Source organism: Coptis chinensis, chromosome 2 (assembly GCF_015680905.1).
Source record: "Coptis chinensis isolate HL-2020 chromosome 2, ASM1568090v1, whole genome shotgun sequence".
In the NCBI taxonomy this organism is placed as follows: domain Eukaryota; kingdom Viridiplantae; phylum Streptophyta; class Magnoliopsida; order Ranunculales; family Ranunculaceae; genus Coptis; species Coptis chinensis.
This window is the reverse complement of record NC_141457.1, coordinates 110,094,954-110,119,838: the sequence shown is the minus strand read 5'-3', so window position 1 is coordinate 110,119,838 and position 24,885 is coordinate 110,094,954. Positions and strand designations below refer to the sequence as shown.

At 34.9% G+C, this 24,885-nt stretch overlaps 3 protein-coding genes and 1 long non-coding RNA gene across 4 annotated transcripts; 2 read left to right on the top strand and 2 right to left on the bottom strand.

Moving 5' to 3' along the window:
• Positions 1-572: 572 nt before the first annotated feature.
• On the bottom strand, positions 573-1,486 carry LOC147520513 (uncharacterized). Its single transcript, XM_086592049.1, has one exon. The coding sequence runs from the start codon at positions 1,328-1,330 to the stop codon at positions 710-712; it is 621 nt and encodes a 206-aa protein (XP_086448175.1). The 5' UTR covers positions 1,331-1,486; the 3' UTR covers positions 573-709.
• A 3,007-nt stretch (positions 1,487-4,493) lies between these two features.
• LOC147520512 (uncharacterized) lies at positions 4,494-5,611 on the top strand. The gene is made up of 2 exons (XR_015212654.1): positions 4,494-5,364; positions 5,459-5,611. It is a non-coding gene; the product is annotated as an uncharacterized LOC147520512 (long non-coding RNA).
• Positions 5,612-6,390: 779 nt separating this feature from the next.
• On the top strand, positions 6,391-9,837 carry LOC147520511 (cysteine proteinase 15A-like). Its single transcript, XM_086592047.1, has 4 exons — positions 6,391-7,007; positions 7,085-7,204; positions 8,989-9,232; positions 9,325-9,837. The coding sequence occupies exons 1-4, from the start codon at positions 6,489-6,491 to the stop codon at positions 9,603-9,605; spliced, it is 1,164 nt and encodes a 387-aa protein (XP_086448173.1). The 5' UTR covers positions 6,391-6,488; the 3' UTR covers positions 9,606-9,837.
• A 1,313-nt stretch (positions 9,838-11,150) lies between these two features.
• On the bottom strand, positions 11,151-15,795 carry MCM4 (Minichromosome maintenance (MCM2/3/5) family protein). Its single transcript, XM_086594961.1, has 18 exons — positions 15,655-15,795; positions 14,949-15,579; positions 14,734-14,862; positions 14,472-14,553; positions 14,242-14,374; positions 14,079-14,150; positions 13,843-13,968; positions 13,641-13,754; positions 13,353-13,565; positions 13,155-13,253; positions 12,893-13,053; positions 12,713-12,809; positions 12,439-12,600; positions 12,265-12,345; positions 11,958-12,036; positions 11,730-11,866; positions 11,592-11,642; positions 11,151-11,503 (listed from the first exon to the last, which is right to left on the bottom strand). The coding sequence occupies exons 2-18, from the start codon at positions 15,448-15,450 to the stop codon at positions 11,429-11,431; spliced, it is 2,313 nt and encodes a 770-aa protein (XP_086451087.1). The 5' UTR covers positions 15,451-15,579; positions 15,655-15,795; the 3' UTR covers positions 11,151-11,428.
• Positions 15,796-24,885: the final 9,090 nt, after the last annotated feature.

The following is a 24,885-nucleotide window of genomic DNA, read 5'->3' as shown; positions in this document are numbered from 1 at the left end:
TAGGTAGTGTAGCCATTTTTCTAACAAATTATTGGTTAATGGGATGATAACTCAGTGACCGGAATACCACATGTCCCACAGCAAAATACAATTTGACTCCCTGTTTCTTCTTATTTTCTAGTTACGCACTTTGCCTTCCACGGTTTTCCTCCTCTAACACCTAAACACCCCATGCCAAGATTCTTAAAAAGAAATGAAAAAAAACAGTGTTGTAAAATTTAGACCAGTGCTTATTCTAAACTTTCTTTTATTTGATGAATGGGTCTTAGTTGTTGATTCCTTATTCCCATGTTCTTAAATTTTATTGCTTAAATTAACTTGTTGGAGTACAGGTGGAATTTCAGACGAGGAACTGAAGAGGTGGGGTGGAGCCGTGGAGGAGGAAGACTGGTTTTTCATTTTTGGCATTTAAGCTTCGTGGTCTTTTTATTGTTGTTTGCTACAAGACATTTGCCTCCTATTGGATTTATCATCCCAGTAACCGGTAATTGGACTCTTTGCTAATCCCAGTGAACAAGCACTGCAATTAAATTACTCTAGAGACAATTAAGCAATAACTACATTAGCAGATCTGATCATGAACAGAACTAAGTTCAATTACCTAAGAAAATAAACACAAATACTTGATCAGAGAATTGATTACATACACATATTCTCTTTATCAAGCCAACAAATTCAATAGTCTTTCTTATTAAACAATCATCAATATTCACAGTTCTCCTACCAAACACCAATCTTCATCTCCATCTCCATCTCCATCTAACTGCTCAACCACAAACCCCACATCACAGAAACTCATTCCATCACTGTCCTCATCATCATCAACTTCATTTGGCCCATCAATACCAATCGCTTCTTCAACAACTTCAACAACTTGACCTAAAAATTCATTAGCATCTAATCCAAATGACTCATCAACGACATCTACTTCCCCCTCATCATCATAATCATCATCATCATCATGATAATAATTTGATAACCGACCTAAAAACTCATTAGCAGAAACCCCAACATAATTCAAACCCTGATGCCTCTTACTATCAACAGCCCTCCAAGAAACCAACTTTTGATTCACAGCCACATCAGACGACCTAATTTTGTAAGTCCCTTTACCTTTGTCTTTAGATTTACAAGTTGGGTGGACATAATACCTAATACCCTTTGCCCTATCACATTTCCCTGTGAATTTCGAATGATTTGTAGGCCTTGATGTTAGGGGTGTGTTAATAATTAGCTTAGAATAGGAATTGGGGTTTGGGTTAATAATTGGTGATGGAGAGATTTTGCAATTCCTAACCATTCCATGTTGTTGGCCTCCTTCTCTCTTCATATTTTGAGATCTGAAAATGCAAAATGAATTTGTGGTAGTTTTTAGATGGATTTTGAGGCTTTTTTTGGGTGTGATTTGGGGAATTGGGGGTTATATGGCTTCTGTTGAAAGATGAACATGTGGGAATGAGAAGGAAACGTGGTGAGTAAGGATATTGTGTGGTCAATTTTGACTTGTTGGATAAGTTTGTGAGTTAACAGTGGGCTATTTCAGCCTCCTCAAGCCCACCCAGCCCAGACAAACCAATATACACAGCACAAAAAATATGAAATCCTGTTGTATGATCAGTATGAACCTCTTTGAAGACATACTAGGCCGACTGTTTTGCTATAGAATTAAAGACACTGAAAAATTAATCGAATTGAACAAAAAAAGGATGGAAATTCTAACTACAATCACAAAAACTTGTTGCCCAGTTTGATTCGAGTTGGTCACTGAAAGAAGGAATTCAAGAAATTAAAGGCTAAATTAAAGACGAAATAAAGAGAAACAAAACGGTGATTTTGGACACACCCATAAAAACACTCCTGTACCCCAATTTTAAAATAAATAAATAAAATAATTTTAGACATATTTAGTTTCTTAAATTATCTTTTTTTTTATTAGGTGTATCTAAAATATTTATTGACTAAAACAAGTCATTTATTGAATATAACTCATGGGACCCATACTAAACTCTACATATTACTCTATGTAGGAAAAAAAAAAACAAAAAAAAAAAAAAAAAAAAAATGGTTTTCTTCTTATTCTTTTTCTCATCCATTTTCATTCTACAAAAATAGTGTCATTATGAAAATCCAAAACAGAACTCTCTAATTCTTTGAAGATTCACCAGTTCGAAGCAATCAAAAGACTCATGCTCTAAATCATTTAAATCTACAATACTTAGAAATTCATTTGTTTTTACTTTCAAACAACAAAAAATTTGTTGCGGTACCCTTTTCAAATACAAAAATTCTATAGTAACACATAAATTGAACCGAATAAGCAAACACAATGACATGGCAAAAGAAACTCACGTGTTTTATTTTGCTACAAAAATTTTATATGAACAAACAACTTTGAACAAACTCAAACTCGTTCATTATTTTAGTCATTTGAATTGTTGAGGGTTTGTATAAGATAAACTCGAGTTGCCTCATGTTTATTTTGAGTTGTTGAGTTGGAGATAGAGAGAATGTCGAAATTTAGAATGGAGAAGACGTCCTTTTATATTTATCTTTGCAACCATTCTGAAATAATGATATGTCATTAATGTTGTTGAATCCCACTATTTTGGATGACTGACCTTAGGTCGTATGCCGACTTGTTTGTAGTCTGGACCGTGGGGCCACGGCGTTGAGAGTGGAGGGTATTTAATTCAAATCTTTTATATTTTGCTATCAAATATCAACATGGGGTGTTACACTATCAAATCCCACTAACTACGCAACATGGGTGTTGCTATCAAATCACCGCAACATGTTGAATCCCCATGTTTTACCTGGATGGATGTTGCACTATCAAATCTTACAAATCCTGTTATTTATATTTACCTCCATGGGTGTTGTCCTAACTTATCATGTTACCATATCCCAATTTACCTGCCGCAACATAAATGTTGCAATACTAATGCCAAATTTGTTCATTGTTCAAAACTGTTTGTTCATATAGAGTGTTTGTAGCAAAATAAAATAAGGCACGTGAGTTTCACTTGCCACGTCATTGTGTTTGCCCATTCGGTTCAAATTGTGTGTTGTCGTAAAAAAAACTCTTTCAACTAACAATTTTCAATGATACAACATATCAATCGTCAAAATAAGCTATTTATAATATGCTTGTGTCATTAATCACATCATGTTTATGAGATCGAATTTGTGGACATACGCCAAAAGTTTGTCCACGGCACATCATAATCTAATTGGGCAAAGCAAGCTAGCCGACCTACAAAACAAAATATTGTATCAGTTTTCATTTTATTTTTTATTTTCTCAACAATGAAACAAAAAGAAAAATAAATTAAACATAGATTTTAACATCCTTCTCCTCGGACAAACTAAGAACGAAAATTCAAATTGAAGTCGCTATCATTCTTAAATTTGCTGAGGACAACAACTAAAATTAGATCATTGAGACAACTAAAATTAGATCATTGAGACGATTTAGAGAAATACCAACAAATCCAAATTTTTTTTTTCTAAGAACTTGGTTTTGATATGAATTGGTACAATATTTGATGGAACTGAGATGATGGGCGAGGCTTCTAAAACTTGGGTTGCGTTTCCAAAGAAAATTTGACCTTGCCAAATTTGGATTAAACATCGTCTCACGGGATGCTCTGACTAGTAGAGGTGCATCGGAGAAGATAAACAGTCTGTCCCCTTTTGTTTTCTGTTGTTTCTTTTCCTGTTTATTCATTTTGTTGAAATGAAAAAACAAAAGGAAAAATTGATGTTCTAGTTCTAGTTTTATGTCCACTATCTTAGTTTGCCCAGTTGGACTAATTGTTTGCTGTCGAAATGATTTAAAATGTCCTTCAATTATATAAAGAAAATTTATTATATGGACGTTTATGAGGAAAGTAGACACAATTTTTCATGTGGCCAAAGCTGATGAACAGTGTCCTAGCCACTGTCGAAGAATGCAACTGTTAGTTTCTCATACAACTAGTGTGAAACAATCATGACAAGAACAGGAATTTAAGGGAAACGTTAATAAGGTGAGGGTGCATGAGTTACCTCAACTTGACTAATAACGGGAAAGCTTTCAATATTTTTGTAGTAATCAGCAATGAAACCAACCATTTTATGAGCATTCTCTCTTAGTTGTTCAGCATCCATTGCCTTCAATACATTCTCTTTCTCCCTACCATATAAACACACAACAAACATCACTACATGCAACAGTACAATATTACATAAAAAGGAAAATGAATAGAAATTTTTAAATGTTTGAGAATGGATGAGAAGAAGTGTTGTGATGAATCTGAAGAGAGAGACTGTTTTTTATTTTTTTGTCTAGAAATATCCTAAATTAATTTGGGAGATATTATTGGATTGAGATGGTTATTAGGGTATAACAAAAACTTAAATTAGTTATGAGGCAGAGAGTGTTTTTATGGATGTGTCCAAAATCACCCGAACAAAAAGTGAATATAAAAGAAATTTATACAATTGGATGATCAACGAAAATATTATTACTATGCTCTTGGCAAGAGAACAATTACAAAAACCATATTCAAAAGAATATATACATCGTGAAAATATTTTGTAAAACAAGTAGATTTCCTGAAATCCTAAACCAACTTAACTCAGCCGCTTCCAAAATTTTCTCAATCTTGTGCAACGCCGACGCAAGTACTAAAATTAGTACTTAATTAGATGGCGACGATATTATTTGGGCTAATAACACCTGGGCTAATAGTACTTTGGGCACTGACAACAAAACTGCCTACCGTAATCATAATCGTAATCATCAGAATTGTCGACCAACTTACTCAGAAGTCAGAACTCTTAATTGAGACGTTGATGGTTCAAATCCATCTGGACCCAATTATGAAAGGAGATCTGATTAGCTTTTCACAAATAAATAGTTGTGTGTGCCGTTAAAATAGGGATAGCTTACAACTGAGAACTGATTATGTTAGAGCTGCAAAAACATCCTTTGCAGCTGAAGCGTTACCAGCACACGATTCAGCTTATCGAGAAAGGAACTATTCTCTCGCATTCAGTTACGGGTATTCGTTATTCTACTCTCTTTCTATGTATCAGACCTATGCCAGTGGAAGATTTCTATTTGATTTTCGTTTTTATCTTGTTCCCGGTGATAGTGATTTTTCCATTTGGTGCTTCTCTTGTGGTGCCAGGGAATTATACAAACTCTGCTGCACCAGTAGCACTGCCACAGGTTAGAGAACTTGTTGAGAAAGTCAAATATCTTTAAGCCCCCGAAGCCGGCTCCAAGTTTTTGGACAAGCCCTCAAATGTATGGGTCCTTCTTATACCCGGCACTTGTGAGCTGCGTATTTAGGAACTGGAATAAGTAGCTTATAGTCAGTACGTTTTGATTTTATTTTAGTCACATTTTCTTAGTTCGTAATATCGCCGGGGCTTACAAAATCTCATTATGTAAGGTTGTTGGCCACTGTAGATAGTGCTGTCTGTTGGGATAGATTGAAAGATCAGTTGCATTGATCATACACTGATATACAATGTTTAACAAGAATAGGACGATGAATCTGCTACTTGACTGACATTGGAATGACAATGCACAGAGCAGCAAAAATGGTACTCTTTAAAGGTTTATTCTCAATCTCTTTTCTCTGGCTACTTAATTTATCAGTTTCAGTTTTTAAACCAGTTAAAACAAGGAACCTAAATACAGTAAATAGTCCACAATTCCATATCGTGTTAATTACTTAATTTATTTAGATTGCAGCCTGCTAAGTATGGGCCTTGAACAGAATGTTGAGAAGCAGTAATTAGCGAAACAACCAGAGGTTGGGGCAGCTTGTCCAACAAAAAAAAATACAACCACAGCTGCATTAGGAAAAAAAAAACGATTTCCTAGATACAAGTTGGTCATTGGCAGACGGAATCAAATAAATTAGGGAAGAGAAGGATAGAAACCCAAAAAGAAACGCACAAGTGAAACAATGAAAATATTATAATTATTGCACTTGGGAAGCATTACAGGCTAGTTACTAAGTTACATACTTACACATACCAACATTATCGAAAAGAATCTAAAATAACGAAATCTTTGGCAAAAAATTAGATTTCTCCCTATATTTAGCTATCTTCTTCCTCTCAAATCTCAATCTAGAAAGCATCACTTGAAAGATAATTATTACTTGACTTGCGTACTTTGTAATGCACTAATGCCCGCAATGACAAACAGGATGATCAGGTTCGCAAACACAAAAATAAGCAAACCGATGATAATAAACATTTCCAGCCCGGCCCAAGGGCCCAATAGACACCCACGTTAGGTTTGGGTAAATTTGGTAGTATAAAATACATCACACGTGCTCCACACAAATAGGCGGTATTGTAATTGTCCAACGTCAATCAGTCTAGTTAATCTGACGCTTTTGTCCTGATATTTTGTTTCTAGATAGATTCATTACAAAACGTGTCAAGTCCTCATTCGCCAGCTCCTCCATAAAATCTCCTTAGAGATGGAATCTCCAATGAGCCAGAGAAAGAGAAAAAAAACACACTCTTCCTCTCTGCTCCAATCTCAAACCATGAATCTTCTTCTCCTCATCCTCCTTTCGACCACTCTTTTCATTGCAGCTTTTGCTTCTCTCGATGAATCTAACGATAACTTAATTCGTCAAGTCGTATCAAACGATGACGAAAACGATTTAGTTTTAAATGCCCACCACCACTTCTCCAACTTTATTACTAAATTTGGGAAAAAATATGCTGATGAAATAGAACACGCGTATCGATTTTCTGTATTTAAGTCTAATTTACAACGTGCTAAATTACATCAGATAATTGATCCAACTGCAGAACATGGGGTCACAAAGTTTTCTGATCTGACTCCTTCGGAGTTTGGAGAGAAGTATCTTGGTTTGAGATCTTTGAAACTTCCGGCTGATGCTCATAAAGCACCTATACTACCAACTAATGATCTTCCAACTGAATTTGATTGGAGAGATCATGGGGCTGTTACTCCAATCAAGGATCAGGTTTTTATTTGCATTATTTTTTTTTATTAATATTAATGAATAAGATATATTGACTTTTTTTGTGTATGGAAAATTAGGGTCAATGCGGTTCGTGCTGGTCTTTTAGTACTACTGGAGCATTAGAAGGAGCTCATTTTCTTGCTACCGGTGATCTTGTTAGTCTTAGTGAGCAGCAACTTGTAGACTGTGATCATGAGGTTTGCAATTTGTTGATTGTTAATTACTTTTATAAATTTATTATGTGCTTAAATTGGTATAATTGACTGTTTGAATTTGATTGCTTTATGTATCTATGAAAATAATTTATGATAATTTTACAGTAGAGGAATAATTTTTTTATATATAAATTTTGTAAATTTTGCAATTCATTCATTTCATGATGCTGTTTATTGACTTGATGAAATAAGTTAAGCTCGATAGTTTGGTTGCTTTATACGAAGTGTGGTTTGTAATATAATATTCCCCGTAATTTACCTCTGAGACGGAAGTATTTGTGCACAGATAAATAAAATATAAGATTTGAATATTACAATAAAATAGTTCTAGCACAACTGTTGATTGATCTGTTACAGAACATTGTATCATTTGAGAATCCTTCACAATCTAAGCAAGGTGAACCTTTGGCAGAACGCCCTCTTACACTGGTGTGTATGCCACAGGGAGGGGGGAATAGTTGTGTATATGGTGGAGCAGCTGGGAAATTCTGATCCCAGGATCACCTATGAGAAGAATATTTACAGTTACTAACTTATTTCCATCGACTTGTCTCATGTATTTTAAGCTAGATCATGTCAGTGCATAGCAACTGGCAAGCAATGAACCAAATATATAACATTCCCTTGTATGTCTTTGATTTGATGTTAGTGGTTTTACTACTATTTAACGTGTCATGTTGGGGAACATCTGAAGTTTGATCTATTCTGGGCAGTTAAATCGCTACTTTCGCTACTATTTAATCGGGATTAATCGGGATTACAGCGATTTTTAAACCGCTACTTTCTCGTCGCTACTCGGAACTCGGTTGGGGATTAATCGATTACCGAGATGTCTTAATTTTTATGTTTATATGTAGCATGTACATTGACGCTAATGTGGCATACAATATGGTACAAAATTTTTGCTATCAATATTTAGAAATGTTGACATTGTCCATAGTTATTTGACGACTAAAGTTTTCAGACAATATTTTATTTTCTTTAACTTGTCATAGTTACAAATGCAAAACATGGGTCATACATTTATTTTTTTTTTTTATATTAAGTTGTCATCAAGTATTCAAGTGGGTTCTCAAAAATCATAATACACCACATAGTGTTCGGTCAAAATACACCACATAGTGTTCAAACATATTTTGTGAAGATTATCGGGGAAAAAATCGACGTATTTGTAAAGAGAGGAGGAGAGAAAGAGAGAGGAGGGGCGAAAGTGGCGTGACCGGAGGAGAGAAGAGAAGGAAAAAAAAACGTAGAGAAGAAGAGACCAGAGAGTTGGAGAAAGTGGAGAAAAAAAAAAAACGCACACAGGTGGAGCTTGTTTTCATGGCTGGAATTGGATGGAATTGGAGCTTGTTTTCGCGGCTGGAGAAAAGCCCTAACTTGATTTCGTTGTTAGAAAAAAAAAAATCTCGGTTTTCTTTTATATACCGATTTTGGTGAGTAACTTCGCCCGATTCTCGTTTAACTTCGGGCCGATTATGGTGATTTTTTGGACCCCAATCACTTATGGGGAGTAATTGGTTGGTCGGTCGGCTAGGTACCGAAGTAGCGATTCCTCCCGAAAGTACTTTCGGCCGAGTACTACGCCGATTAATAGCACAGGATCTATTAAGCTCAACTGTTTTAGCACAATTTTAGTATATGACTATAATATGGTGAAATACAAGCTTCGCATATTGTTTTGTTGCTTTTCACCTAGCCCTGAGTAGTTTCATTTTCTCCGGATGAAGTGATAGTAAGCTCTAGTTTGGAATTTACTGTTGCAGTGTGATACGGAAGAAGCAAGTTCATGTGATAATGGGTGCAATGGTGGCCTAATGAACAGCGCACTTGAGTATACACTCAAAGCTGGTGGACTTCAACGAGAGGAAGACTATCCTTATACAGGGAAAGATAGTAAATGCAAATTTGATAAGACCAAGATTGCCGCATCTGTATCTAACTTTAGTGTTATCTCCATTGATGAAGAGCAAATAGCTGCAAATCTAGTGAAAAATGGTCCTCTTGCAGGTTTGTTAGCCAATTCTTCCAGCGTCTATTTCTCATTCATTTTCCTGATATTGCTCTATGGATTAATAACTTGGTGATATGCTTGATTGCAGTGGGTATCAATGCAGCTTACATGCAGACATACAGAGCGGGAGTCTCATGTCCATACATATGTTCTAAGAGGAGGTTGGATCATGCAATATTGCTGGTGGGATTCGGCTCAGCTGGCTTTGCTCCCATTAGGCTAAAGGAGAAACCGTACTGGATCCTGAAGAATTCCTGGGGACAAAACTGGGGAGAGGATGGTTTCTACAAGATATGCAGGGGGCCCGACGTGTGTGGTGTGGACTCTATGGTCTCAACCGTGGCTGCTGTTCAGCTCACTCCCAAATAAATTATGGAGTTATCAGCTAAAGATCTATAGATGCATGATCTTTGTGTAAATAGCTGGGTGTATTATAGTTTATTTCTGAAGACATCCTTGCTTTAAACACGCAGCAGCTATGCAGTGTTCATAAACTATGCTTTGGTTAAAGATCTATACATGCATTGCGCATGATCTTGTGTAAATACTAAATGGTTGGATGTAGTGTAATTAAATTCCCAAGACATTCTTGCTTAGTACACACTATACTGTTGCAGTGTTCTGAAAGTATGCTTTCAAAAAGCCCATAATGGTATAATACAGTTTTGGGTCCTGTATTGGGCACTCACCAAATTCGATTGGGCAGCCTCTAGCCCAAGCCCAATACACCCCCCACTACACCTCAGCGTCCTGGTCGCTCCTTTTTTTTCAACTGTTCTAACCGGTTATCTCTCTCCCAAGTTCTGAACCCAAAAAAGCAAAAAAAAAAATGGAGTTTTCTCTCGAACCGGTCATCTCTCTCGAGTGAGTCCTTGGTTTTATATTCTGAGTTCCATGATGGGCTGAGATTGCTACAACACCGACATTGAATTCAATAAAATTGTTTAAACCAATCATTCGAATTTCTTGAATTAATTGTCATTTCTTGTATTAATCACTCCTCCAATGTTTAGTTGATCAAGATATGCATTTGTGCTAGTGAAGAAAGAAATAGTCAAGATATACAAGAACCAAACTGAATTATTGTTTGAAAAGCCTCAAACGACTCATTGAAATCGTTTTGTATATGGGCCAAACGACCCAATGAGATTGTTTGAATGTCCTTGTTTTTTTTTTTTTTAGAATGTTTTTGTACATTAGTTGTATGAGTTAATATAAGATTTTGAGTTATACTAGAGCTGAATCAAAGTGAGGTCCTGTATTAGCAACCACCGAATTCAACTCAGATTTTGAGTACATACATTAGTTGGAGCTGAATCAAAGTCCAGTTTCTTTCTTTCATGGTTCAAGTCCACTTCTTATTTTGCACCCAACTTCACTAAAATGAACTTCATGACAAACAAACCGAATTTTTTTAGTCCAAACGACTCAGCTATGTTGCCCAACAGAGTCCCCAAACGACCCCGTCATGTCCTCCTGGAGACTGCCCAAACGACTCCGCCATATCGTCTAGCTAAAAACCCAAGAGTTTTGTCTCAAACAACACACGAAGACCGCTTGAGTGTACACTGAAACGACATGGCGAGACCATTTCAGTGTATACTCAAACGATATGGCAAAACCATTTGTACACTCAAACGATCCAAAAGTTTCGTTATGGCAAGACCAGTTGAATTGGTTATTGGGCCTAGACTTTGATGGCAAACTTGTAATATATATATATTTTATTTTTTTATTTTATTTTTATTTTATTTTATTTTTATTTTTTTTGAAATTGCCCAATTCAATTTGAGTGCCCAATTAAATCACCTTTTTAAACTTACTACTTTTTCGCGGCAAGTTATAAGGTCATTATGGTTCTATTGAAGTATTTCGTTTATCCCAATTACATCTTCAAAATTTGACAAGTACAAATACAAAATAAATAGAAAGCTCAAATAAATATTCCCACCGAGTTCAATTTTCTATCATAAGTTTTCTTTAAGTCATCATACTATGAAAAAGAATCGAATGAACAGCTGAACTCTGAAGTGACTACACTTGCTAGATAATTGCACTAGTTAAGGAAAACAGTGAGCCATCAATCCAATTTCTTTTATACATCATCTAAGCCCCCTATTTGAAGCGAAACTGCAGAATCCAATATGGCAGCTTCGTAACTGCCCAGCACACATGTGGTACACAACCAATCATCATATCCGCTTTATAGTGTCACCTTGAACAACAATAAAACCTTCACTAGCAAGAGTTGAAAGGGCATTTCTTAGCTGCATAAGAATGAAAGGCCAGGTCATAAGTATGCATTGCTAATACCACAACATGCAAGTTTGCGTGCGCGATGAATAAATAACTTACATCAGTAAGGTGGACTTCAGCAGAACTTTGCTTCTTCAGCTCCTCCAGTAACTGCAGAAGAGTAGACATTTTAAGCATCTTCAAATAATATAGATTGACTTGTCCTATTGATTCAGAAATAAAGAACAATCACATTACCTCCAAAGTACGAGTCGAGGGTCCTCCAAGTTGCATCTTCTCCATTATTATGTTTCGAGCTGCTGACAACAGATTTTCACGTCTCATCCTTTCACTTGCTGAGACTCCAGTTGTGATGAGATCCATATCTATTGTTCCTGATTAGAAGCAAAATAAAACAACTAACATCACTTAAGAGTATGGTAGGAGATAAATATATATTGAATATTATCAGAAAATGTACTTTACCTGTGGCGTGATCTGTGGCCGACTGTTGTAGAGCAACTTCCAAAAGCCGGAACGCCTCTGCCACATCCGGTTTTTCAACCTGCACAAATACGCAGACCAACTCTAATCACTTCTAACGGTCAAGCCAAAATTTGTTTCCTCAAAAAAAAAGGACAAGTCAATAGAAGGGGCTTGCGGCGCAATTTGTATATGTAGCGCGCTTGACCTCTAAAACGTTTGTATTATGATTTATTTTGCAGATCAAATTAAATATATTCTCGGGTAAAAAGAAACGATCTATATGATGCTCAATGCAAGCTTCACTAACCCACTCCGAGAAACGAATCCGGGCTAGAGCTTCGCTAAGACGAATTAAACTCTCGATCTGCCTTGGTGTTGCAGTTATAACCTAAAGAAGAATCAATTCAAAGAACATTTAGAAAAAAAAAAGAGGGATGCCAGAATAAAAGGCAAAGGGAAGGACATGTTTGGATCTCTCTACCTTTTTGCTGCTTCCAGGAAAGTTTCCTCTCCTCCTCATCTCGACGTATCTTCGTATCAATTCTTCTGCAGCTTCATCAGACAGTTTTGGGCGAATGTGTCTTCTGGCATAACTCAAGTATGCCGTTAGTGTTGGAATATCCAAAACATCCTGTTGCACAGTCTTCAAGTAGACATAACAAGAGAGTTTATCAGAACAATATCCTTGACATCTACCAGTGAAGTTCCCAATTTGGGAACACTTTTTCCCAAACAGAATAGGGAGCTAAACAAACCTCAGGATTCTCAAAGTGCAAGGCCACTATATGCTTAGCAAGGCGCCTGTCCATATGTTCATCCGCCTTGTCAAGCATTAAGTATATAAGATCAAACCTAAAGATGCAGGTTTTGGTTAGATACTCTTGCAAGTAAAATAATGGAATATGTCAACGAAGTCTTTCTGCGAGTCATCTTACCTGGATAGTAATGTTGGAGGGAGGTGAATATTGTCAATCACAGATAAGCGAGGATTATACCGTGAACCACTAGGATTCGCACAAGCCAGTACAGAAGTCCTAGCATTAAGAGAAGCAATTATCCCTGCCTTGGCTATTGAAACAGTCTGTTGTTCCATTACCTGTTGGAGAGAATCAAAATGATTTAGGATTTATGGAATTACGAACCGAGACAAGTTGAACTAATACAAAAATATTTGGTGAGAAAACTTATATCACATACCTCATGCAACATACTCCTTGCATTCTCCGACATTTTGTCAAATTCATCAATGCAGCAAATACCTCTATCACTCAGGACGAGGGCTCCACTTTCTAAGACCTTAAGAATTAAGCACACAGACATCCGAATATAAGTTTCAACATTGCAAGAAAAAAATTCTAGAGCGAGCTATTGAAAATTTGTCGCAGAAGATCGTACTGTTTCACCCGTTTCTGGGTCCTTGGTAACATAAGCAGTTAAGCCTACAGCAGAACTCCCTCTTCCACTAGTATATATTCCACGAGGGGCGAGCTTGTGTATATACTGGAGCAACTGCGATTTGCTGGTTCCAGGATCACCTACGAGAAGAATATTAATATCACCACGAAAGGTAGCACCAGAGGGCAACTTCAGAGCATTCCCACCAAACAGCTACAATCAATATCAGTTACCATTCAGCACCTCAAACAAAATAATGATGAAACAGAGCACAAAATTAACACAAACCTGGCAAAGAAGACCTCTTTTCACATCATCCAGCTCCCATATGTTAGGAGCCAAGGATCTGGTCAATTTGTCATAAATATCAGGCTGTTTTGCCAGTTCCTTCAATTGCTCCAACTGGAACCGCAGGAAAGAGAACATCATTAAAAACTAGGATGCAACCACTTCAACTAAAATTTAAAGAACAAAAAATAGAAAATAATACCTTCTCTTGATATTCAGGGGAGGTATCTTTGTCCACGTTACCAGAGCCATCATCAAATTCCATAGGATCCTCAGCATCCATTCTGGACGTGTCGTTTTTCTTCAGATGAAGACAATCAACATATGTCTGTACAAAGAAGAAAAGAAAATGAAAAAAAAAAAAAAAAAAAAAAACAGCTTCGAACACATTAGCATTTCACAATTTCGGTCATTCATGAAAATAAAGAATGTTCCCACCTTGAACAACGACTTGATCGTTCGTTGTGTTGGTCCTACTCTAACCGTCATTGCTCGATATATTCCAGTGACCTTTAAGACAAGAAAAAGTTGACAGTTTTAGCCAAACAGTGACCACGGCTGACCTCTAGCCTACATACACAGATATCAGTATAATACTTACCTCAACTCTATCACCTGGTTTACCAGAGTCGACAAGCCTATCATGCATTACCAAGCTCACAGTATGGGGTGTCCCACCTTCAGGAATTTCATCTGGAGTCTCCTGAAGCCTTATAATCTGCTTATCCGCAAATCTGGTAAATATAGAAGCACCAACTTAATATAGATGCATTTACATGAACTATTAAGGTATATCAGCTCAACTTTGATAAATGTGCCAACAAACCATACTTGCATCGGTTGTGAACCAACGTCATGGAGTTCTGAGCGAGACATTCCTGCCTGCCGCACCTCTTCGGTTCACTGATTCGACCTATGAACACCCATTGTTATTTCATAAATAATAAATTGGTTTCACAACATAGGTTGGCATAGAGACTCAATTGGTATTGATCAATAAATGAAGGACAAAGATGCAAAATAACAACGCTCTAGCTGATGCCAATGTGTCAGGGCACCAGCATTGAATGTTTAAATAGTAAGAGTTAAGTACCTCGGTCCACAATGACATGATCTGAGAGATATCCGCAAACTAGGCATTTAAACACGGCTTCCCTGATTTCGGGTATAATAGAACTACATCGAATGATCATTCCTTTTACTGACACCATCTTTTCAATATCTGATCAAGTCATATTCACATCGTTTCAATCATAAGAATAAAAAAAATCTAGCATTCACAATCTTAACAAAATCAATAAAACTAACCAGATGGATTAAGATTTCTCATAGATATGGAGCTTCTAAGATTGAAAGTTCTAACTTGGATGTGCTTTTCAAACATAGGGTTCATTCTAGCAGCCATATCCAAAAGAACCAAATCAAAGATTGCTAAAACTTCAAGTGGGTACCTGACCATCTTAGTATACAAGTCAATATCATAATCATAAACATCTTGTGCATCGACATCAAGTGATTCCCCCTCCACTTCAAAAATATGATGAAGTGCTCTCATATACTTCCCTTCATCGTGCAAAGGGTCTTCTCGAAAATGCCTCAAGAACCGAAGAATCGAAGCGTTTACATCTTGTACACTTATATTAGTCCCCCAAACATAAACTGGAGGAGCTTCTTCACCTTCTTCTTGATCATCACCACCTTCAGATGAAGCCTGAATATCATCAGTTGATGTCGGTGTCCCAATGGGGGTTCCTGTTCTTCTTCTTCTTCTTCTTCTACTTTTGAGTGCTGGTTGGAGTTGGGGTTGCATCTAAACCGGGAGATTGAGTGCGTCGAGAAGGCGGGGTTGCGAATGAGTTACGGCGTAGAGCGTCTCCTGGGGAGGAGTTTGTGTTGGGGATTGGGCTCGAATTCATATCGTCTATTGGTGAGGAAGCTCCTACAATCAGAAAATAATAAAAATTCGAGGATGATGAAATAAATCAATATAACATGAAAAAAAAAAAGGGCTTACTTCCGTTTTGGTTAGTTGGAGAAGAATCGGATGCCATTGCTGATAAGTGAATCACACGGAGAGAGAAATGAGGATTTAGTCTACCAAAGTGAAGCTGGTTATGTTATTTTGGCGGGAAATGGACTCTTTCCCTCCAAAATTAAGGTTAGGCTATGGTACAACTGGATACTATATTAAAACACGGATCAAGTTGTGATTGGAAGAATCTTTAAAAGCTGGGCCACAGGTTGAAAAACATTAGGCTTTTTCAAAGAAGCCCAGTCTGTATAGTTAAAGTTGGGCCTCGGACATAATATTTAAAGCCCAATTTAAATTGCTTATTTTATTTTTCAATATTATTAGAGAGACTATAATTTAAGTCATAATTAAATGAATACACGTAAATTTAACTTTTAGAGTAGAATTACTATTTTTTCTTTTTTCCTTTAACATTTAAATTGAACTTGTTAGTGTCATTGTAATATCCTTAACTTAACTGAATATGCCTTAGAAAATCATCTTAGCCGAGTAAATGTATTGAGAACAATTTGTTTATCCAGAAGCAAAATGTACGTAGACAACTTTAACTGTTCATTCCTTGTGTAATTCATGTTCAATTTATACACGTTTCTCAAACGGTAGGAAAAACTATAGGGGTATTTAAACAATGAAGCAATTATATAATTTAATATGTTAAATAACTACACCCGTTTGCGTGAAGAAAATGAGTTTTGGAGGTTTTTAGTTGGGGTTTTAGAGGTTTTTGTTTATTTTAGAGTATTAGGTAAATAGGACTCTTCAAGCAGACAATTTAGTATTAGGTAAATGGGTTTTGAAGGTTTTTGTCTATTTTAGAGTATTAGGTAAATATGACTCTTCAAGCAAACTCTTTAGTATTAGGTAAATAGGACTCTTCAAGCATTAGCATAGATCTCGATGAAATCAGGACCACCACTTAAGCCCTTATAACTTGCTTAAAAACTGAGTTGTTTTGTATTATAGACTATAATTTAACTCGTGGCGATGCCATGGATTGTCATTAGGGGTAAATTTAGCGAAATAAATGCATATCTAAATTTATCATTTTACACTTTTTTTTTTGCAAGAAACATACAGATGCTTACACAAAACCTTGGCAACTCATGCACAACATTGTTAGCTTTCTACATTTTGTATGTTGCTCCTATTTTATGTTTGCTCAATTTTTTAACTAAGCTCAAATTTTGTTTTGAACAAAGTATAGATTTAACATGGGGACTCTCACTTATAGTGCATCACTTCCCAAATATATGGAGCAATTACTCCATTATTAATCACATATTTCCACACAAAGCCAAATTATAACAGAAAAAAAAAACAAAGAATACAAAAAAATTGACATATATTTAACAACAAAATAATAAATTAAATTATAAAAGAAACTCCTATTTTGAGAGGGGGTCTATATACCATTCGTTGGTTACTCCAGTGGTTGAACTTTGTATGAGAAGCAACATTCTCTTATAACTCCAAACCACTACCCAAGTCATTACATTATCCCCTTAGTTTTGAAGGCGACCAAATTCTTTTAGCTATCGTAGAGTTTTGAGGCCATGCCATTATTTTTAACAGTGTGTATATTTTTAAGATTCTTAGCTGTGCTTTTTGGTGGGAGAGGAGACAACTATTGGAAAAAATGAATGAATAGAACTCAAGATCTCGATCCACTCCATTGAATGATGATTGATTTCAGAAATATATATTGACTGCTTTTGATGAATGAATGAAGAGTTCGTTGAGGCATAATTTTTATCGCAAGATATGATAGATGCACAAAGTGTTAAGAAAATAACTTTACGGGTAATCATTTATTTTATTAATTGTTAATCTCACTTCACCGTTTGATTATGCCAAAAGTGTTTTCTCTTTGCCCTTGCCCTTGCCCTTGCCGTTGCCCGTCTAATATAACAACTTCAAAAAAACAATCTATTTTACTTCGAAATAACCAAAGAATATTGGTTATTAGAACATTTTAACTAAAAATATAAGATGTTACACCTAATTATCTCGAGGCGTTACAATGCTACACATGACACCTTAGTGGCGTATGGGTTGTGGTTCTCTTCAACTTTTTTACACTTAAAAAAATAAATAAAGGAAAATTTTAAAGTAGATCGGAAAAAATAATTTGTTAAAAAAGAGATAGAGAAGAAACAATGAAGCATGTACATGTATTGCATGCATATAGCTAGCTTGCAATGACCCTAATTTGTAAATAAATAAATACTTATCCTAATAGCACCAATTCCATCGAAGTTTGGGATTGTAAGCATGGTATCCAAAAAATAAAAATATTATTTTTATTTTTATTTTTCTACAAAAATGCAAACGGAATTAATACTGTTTATAGTGTTTGCTGGCTACGGTACACTCTTCCAAAACTCATACAACTAACATAGTTCAAAAACTTATCAAAAGAAATAGAATGACAATTATAGATAAATTTCTACACTGGGGGAACTCTGTTATACTGAGGATATTACGAAACACACTCCACTTTTTGAATAACAACACCATCTATATATTATTTTCTAGAGATGAACTAACTAATAGACCCTTGCTGCTTAGGAAGAAATAACTTTTTGCCTTATAGAGAAAGAGAGAGAAGACGAATAAACCACGAAAAGATTAACAAAAGTCAATCTTCTTTTAACTACTTTTTCGAGTGATTAGTAATAGTTTGAGAAAATTAAAACTCCTAAAACATAAATTGACTTTAATACCCATAATTCCGATTAGATTATCTCACCGTTAGATTTCTCAAAACTACTTTCTCCTAGACCGTTTAATATAATTAAATGCATAAAACCCAAACATGTTTTATTATATAGTATAGAATTACCTGTGGTGTTGCCACTCAATTGTTATTATGGGTGAATTTATTAAATTAAACGTATGTTTAAACACACCATGCATTTTACACCAATTTGGCATGGTTTCCACTATTTTTTGACATCTAATTAAAATGAACATGTATGTGTCATATTGATATTATACATGATATATCATACAACAACTTAAACAATGTCTAAGAAGACAATCAATAGAACTAAGCAACACTATGAAGTATGTATATTGAATAACTAACCACGGTCCTTTAATCAATATTTATACATATGTTAAATTAAAAATAATAAAAAAAAAAATCATTTGTATATATAATCCCTATTACATCAAAATAAAATCTAGCTTCCACTTCAGTGCATAATATAAGTACAATATACTAAAGAGCATAGCGCAAGAAAGAGAACATAATAAAGAAATTAGAGATGGAACACTTTCCATTAACAAAATCATCATAATTAGCTAGTACTTCCACGACTCACTTGTTATTTGCATTTGAAAATGAAGTGTTGTAAGTTCATCTACTACATTTGTCATGCATAGCCAAAAAACTCGTATAAGCTACTCCAAGTACATGTTCTCATATTGGCCTTCCTCATAGTTCTACCATTCATTGGTCTACGAATGTATTAGTACTTTTCTTTTCAAACCACATCCATACAAATTTATATATAACAAAATAATTGGCTACCATCCACAAAAAATTGTTACCATCGACTAACAACAAAATTTGTCACACTATGCATGATAGATTCTCATGTGTAAGAGAAAAAACATAATCCACATATTAACACCTTATAAACAACGTTTACAAAAAATAGTATCTATTGAATTTACTTGAAAGAGCAACAGTCCTCACACATTTTATTTACATGTGAGAATTTTCTATTGTATTAAAAACATGCATATATCTATATATCTAATTGAGATGTACAACGCCTAATGCTATATAAGGATTTATGAGTTTTGAGACGTGTGGGACATCATATCTATCAGGCAAACATAACAACTTATAAGTATATTATATGGACTTATTAAGTATACCACGCATCCTAAACACCACCAATTTTCGAGTAAATATGGATTAAGCCACGCACATTAATCATAAACATTCAATGTGTATGATAGAGCTCAATAAAAAAAGAAGATATAGCTCAACAAAAGCTCCTCAAACCATATTATCTATACATTGAGAACCATTGTTTCGAGAGTATAAATACCAAGTATATCAAAATTATTCTCAAATGATCATAAGCCCATATTAGTTATAAATATTTTCCATCTTTTAATACAAAACAATCAAACCCATGCATGTTCAACAACCTCTATAAGTCCATGATTATACATCCCAACCTATACAATGGCTACAAATAAAGGTAAATAACAAGCTGGAAGGGGGGGGGGGGGGGAATGTATTGCAAACTATTTCTTGTGGTAACAAAACATTGAAGGTACGTACGTGGCTAGAGTTTACTAGCTTATATCTTGAGGGCATACTGAATTGGTATTAACAACCAAGAACTTACATGTCTCATACCTAAAGACTATTGAGTTTGTTATAATGAAATTCTACTCCCACTTCCTAAATTTACTCCCATCCATCACATGAATATATAATCCATTCAGAAATATATAAGAATGCACCTATTCCCGAACCCATAAAATGCTTTACATACATTTTTTTCCAAGAGCTCAGTTCTTAGCCATTTAAATACAAAGTCTAATATTTGTAGAAAAATTTAGAACGCATTGGAAACAAATAGAGTTTAATTTCAATCTTTTGTTTAAATTTTTCCAAAAAAATTCACCTTCTTCAATCGTGTTCTACAAACTTTTAAGTGTTATATACAAATTAATGTAAATGCGACCAATTCCCAAACAATCTCTTGTAGTATTCATCGTTAATCATCCAATGTAGAGCTCCATTAAATATTACAGGAGCTCTATTAAGAAGTGGAGGATGAGTGTGACGACCACGGGAATCAGTCTTAGTACGGAGGATTTGAAGAATCCACTTTTTTCATATATAAAAATAATTCTAAACTGCATATATAGAGTTTGGGTGGAAGAAAAACCCACATGCAGAACAGTGTGGTAGTGGAAGAAAAATTCACATGTAAATTCTTGTCGAGTAACGGGATTCCAAATACATACACTTGCAAACTATGTAATATACAAATTAATCTGAAAAATCACTGTGTAAAATCAATACAAATTAATCTTGTCTGTTGATGGTGGAGAGAACTTGGAGAGGTGGAGAGAACTAATAGATTGGTGGGCAAAAAAGAAGCACCCTTGAGTTTTTTTTTTTTTTTTTTTGGTTGAAAATCGTGAACTTTCTGGTGAGAGAGTTTACGGTGGGTGTAGAGTTTCAAAATTTTTTGATATTGGAAAATCTTATTTAGTTTGATTTTACCGATATTTTATTTTTCATGAGTTTTTATTTCAATATTGAAAACCCTTGATATACAACCCGTTAGATCATCTCAAAACTGTTTTCTTCTTGGACCGTTTGATATAACAGCATAAAAAACCAAACTGCTTTATTATATAGATTTTTTGTTTTTCAGTCTCTGTCTCTACTTAACGATATCGTCCAAGGCAAGATATATATTATCTATATACTAAAATATAGACCTCTAAGAGTGCGAGATAGCATTTTCTAATAGTCTACAATAACATGTGGAACTTCTTTATAGAGTTTGAATATATTTCAATTTCATATATATTTTACTAAATAAAAAAAAATGCTAAAAAATAGGTGATTTGTAATAGAAGTATTAGACGAATTGAAGTTACGAAGATCCAAATAGTTTTTTTGTTTAAAAGTCCCTCAAGTTATAGTTTAAGAGGTCATCTCAATTCAATCCCTCTATGGATAAGTTCGTGAGTGGTTTGCTCATAAAGAGAATGTGTAAAGCCTTTTTCAGCACGCAGAATATCTAGAGCACAGGGCGTATGCCCAAGTCCAAAATCTAGTACCATCTAATCTCCTATCAAATTTATGTGAAATAAATAAGTGCCAATCATAAATATTTAACTGGTATATAGTCATATTGATAGCAAGGCCGAAAATATTGATCGATATATCAATATATCAACAATATATTAATAAGATATATCAGATGGATATATTGACACAATTTCAAACCGATATATATATATTCCGGTTCCTAAAAAACCCTTAAATAAGGACCAAATCTAAAACAACCCACAATTTCACCTACAAAATGATTTAAAATCTAATTTTTTGTGCATATGATCTACTAACCACAAATAATATCTCTACAAAAATTCAACTTGTTTGACAATTTTTAATATTGGCAAAAGATGATTGCAAAAACTAAACATTTCTAGACCGTTATATATTTTTTCAAAAGTGGACAACAATTTTTATCTAAGTTAGAGGATATCAAACGAGTTGAATTTTTGTAGAGATGTTATTTATGATTAGTAGATCGTATGCACAAAAAATTATGTTTTAAATCATTTTGTAGGTGAAGTTGTGGGTTGTTTTAGATTTGGTCCTTATTTAAGGTCTTTTTAGGAGTCGGACTATATATATCATTTTGTTGATCGGTTAATTTTTTTTTGTATGTCGATATATCATAAATATTAATAAAAAATACTTAAAGTCTGGTCAAAGTCAACAATGGATGTTATATTCATTAATATATATTGATATATCGGAAAATCCAATATATTTCGGTTCTAAATTGACTCAACATATCCATATCGGATACTTAAAAAACCGATGTATATCGCCCATAGGTGATATATTGGTCAATATTTTCGGCCCTGATCAGTACTACTCTCTGCCTCCCCTAGTTTAATACGAAATCCTCCAATGAAGATGGTATATGGGACCACGGTATCTCAGTTAGATATGTAGGATAGATTTTATTGCCCTGCTTGTTAAAGTGAGACAAACTGGTGGTTGTAAGCCTAGCTAAGACTAGTAATATTGAACCAACGACACAAAATGAAACACAATTGAGATAATACAGAGAAATGCCTTAAAGTTAAACTGGTTCCTCTGCTATTTTGAAGTTTCTGTTCTTGGTTTATCCATCATAACTAACAAGTTGTTTCTATTGTTGACTTGGCATGAAAGCAGCCCTTCATGGTCCTACTCTTATGTGCACCCCCTCACTATTTGGTCTACATTTTGAAAATGGTATAGCTAGGAAGGTCTTTCGTGTTCTTCGTATATTTCATTATCGATGCACGTACTAAACGTGCAAGACTGTACAAGATTGAACCCTCCTAAAGCCAGCTAGAGACTTGTGTTACAATCATGTTACTATACAAACTTCACGAAGAACAAGGGACAGCATCCATGGCAAGCGACTCATTTGATGGCTAACATTAGGAAGTTGATAGGAAATCTTGATTATTTTTTTTTATATTAAACATGTTTTTAGGGATCGGAGGTGAACAAGCTAGCAAATGCTATAGCTTCAAGCATACCATCTGCCAAGTTCATAGAGTTAATTCCTAATTCTTTCTCCGAAAATATTAGAAAAATAGTTTACAATGATGCCAATTGGCAAACTGCATTCAAGAATGTAACAAGCTTGCTCTTTCGTAATGACACGGTATAAGAGACCTCTCAACAACCTAGCTTGCCAATCAAACAAAAATAATATTACTATACAAACTTCAGTACCGCCTGTCCATATTTGAAGCTACATCCTTTATACTTCTGGTTGCTCTTACTTTAACTCCGATCCATACTCTTTTCTATTGTACAGGAGTCCCGGTAGCAAGAAATAAATTATATATTTTCCAAACAATTCTATTTAATTTGCTAACATCGGAGTGTGTACAAACATGGCTGATTAATTACGTGGAGATAGTTAATTTTAAAGACGGACCATTGATTGGGATGATTGACAAAATAACTAATTAAGGTGAAGGTCGCGTCTAGCTAGTTCAAATTGAGGATCTATGTGAGCTGAGACCTTGCATGCACCTGTTTCCCTATTGTTCATGCACGTTTGCTTTAAAAATTTAATTACCAGTACACAGGTTCTTGTAAATTTAGAGGCGCCAGCCCATTTATTCAGAAATAAGGCCACACAACTGATCAAGTGACCACACAATGCAGGCTCATCGATCACATAGAGAGTGTCTGCAATAGCAAGCTATGGTAATAGAGCTGGAAGGGACCACCCAACAGTTGAGCAACAATGGAAACTTTCATCATTTGATTGTTGGCTGCACATGTAACAGTACTGGGTCAGGTCTCTCAACCCTCCTGCTACATGCTACTCAGTATAGACATGTATCGATAAGTTATATATCACATGTCAAGGTGTTATGTTCGCAATTAGTATATATTAACTATTAAGTAGGTCATTTCTCTCACATGACCTAAGTCCACGATTCCATGACCTAAAAACTGTCACATGTGTTTAGATTTTTAGGCCTACCACAGGGAGTGATTTTTTGCTCCCAACAATATTTCCTCCAGGTGCTCCCAATCAGGAAGCAACACATATTTATAATATTTTGAAATCCAACTATCAATAACTATTTTTTTTTTTTTTTTATTGTCAAAATTTAAAATATTTATTGAAAAAAACAGGAAATGATTTTTCAGATGTGATTTTTTCATCTTCTATATTGACTCGTGAATAAAGTGATTCCCACATAAATCTCTTTTTTATTGGGGCTCAAATTATAATTATTGAATTTTTTGATTAAATAAAAAAACTAAAAAATAAATTGTTGACCACTATTCTAAGGGTAAAATCAGAAGTACAAATCTAACCTAAATTTCTAATATATTGCTAGCTAGATTTCTAATATAGTTGACCAGTGTTGTTTTTTGATTGGGAGCCCTTGGAATATTACTGAGAGCAAAAAATCACTTTATCACATGCAGTTTTGGGTGTCAATATTCATATTTGTGACCATTGACTTTTCACGTGGTTATATTTCTACGCAAGTTTTCTCGCTGGCCTAGCAACAATAATGAACATCATGATTCATGAGGCATCAACGGGGGTTAATTTTATATTTTTGCTCCTCACGAACATTTCATCGTACACTATATATAGGGCGATTCTTCTATCGCATCAAGGTCAATGTAACGAACTCACGATATTATTTCGCATAAATTGTTTATCGAGTTGAGTTACATTCGTGCTCTATCCTCGGCTATGGATATCACATCCACGTTACTAAGATTGTCTATGCCTTCAGTGCAGGGCAAATTAAAGTTTCAAGTTCATCAGATCAGGTTGCCGAGTAGTTTAATATGGCAAATGACATGTTGGTTGCTTGGATTGTCACCATTGTCATTAATTTTTATCTGTACATATTATTATTATCAAACTTGCTGATTAAAATAGTTTGGCAAAG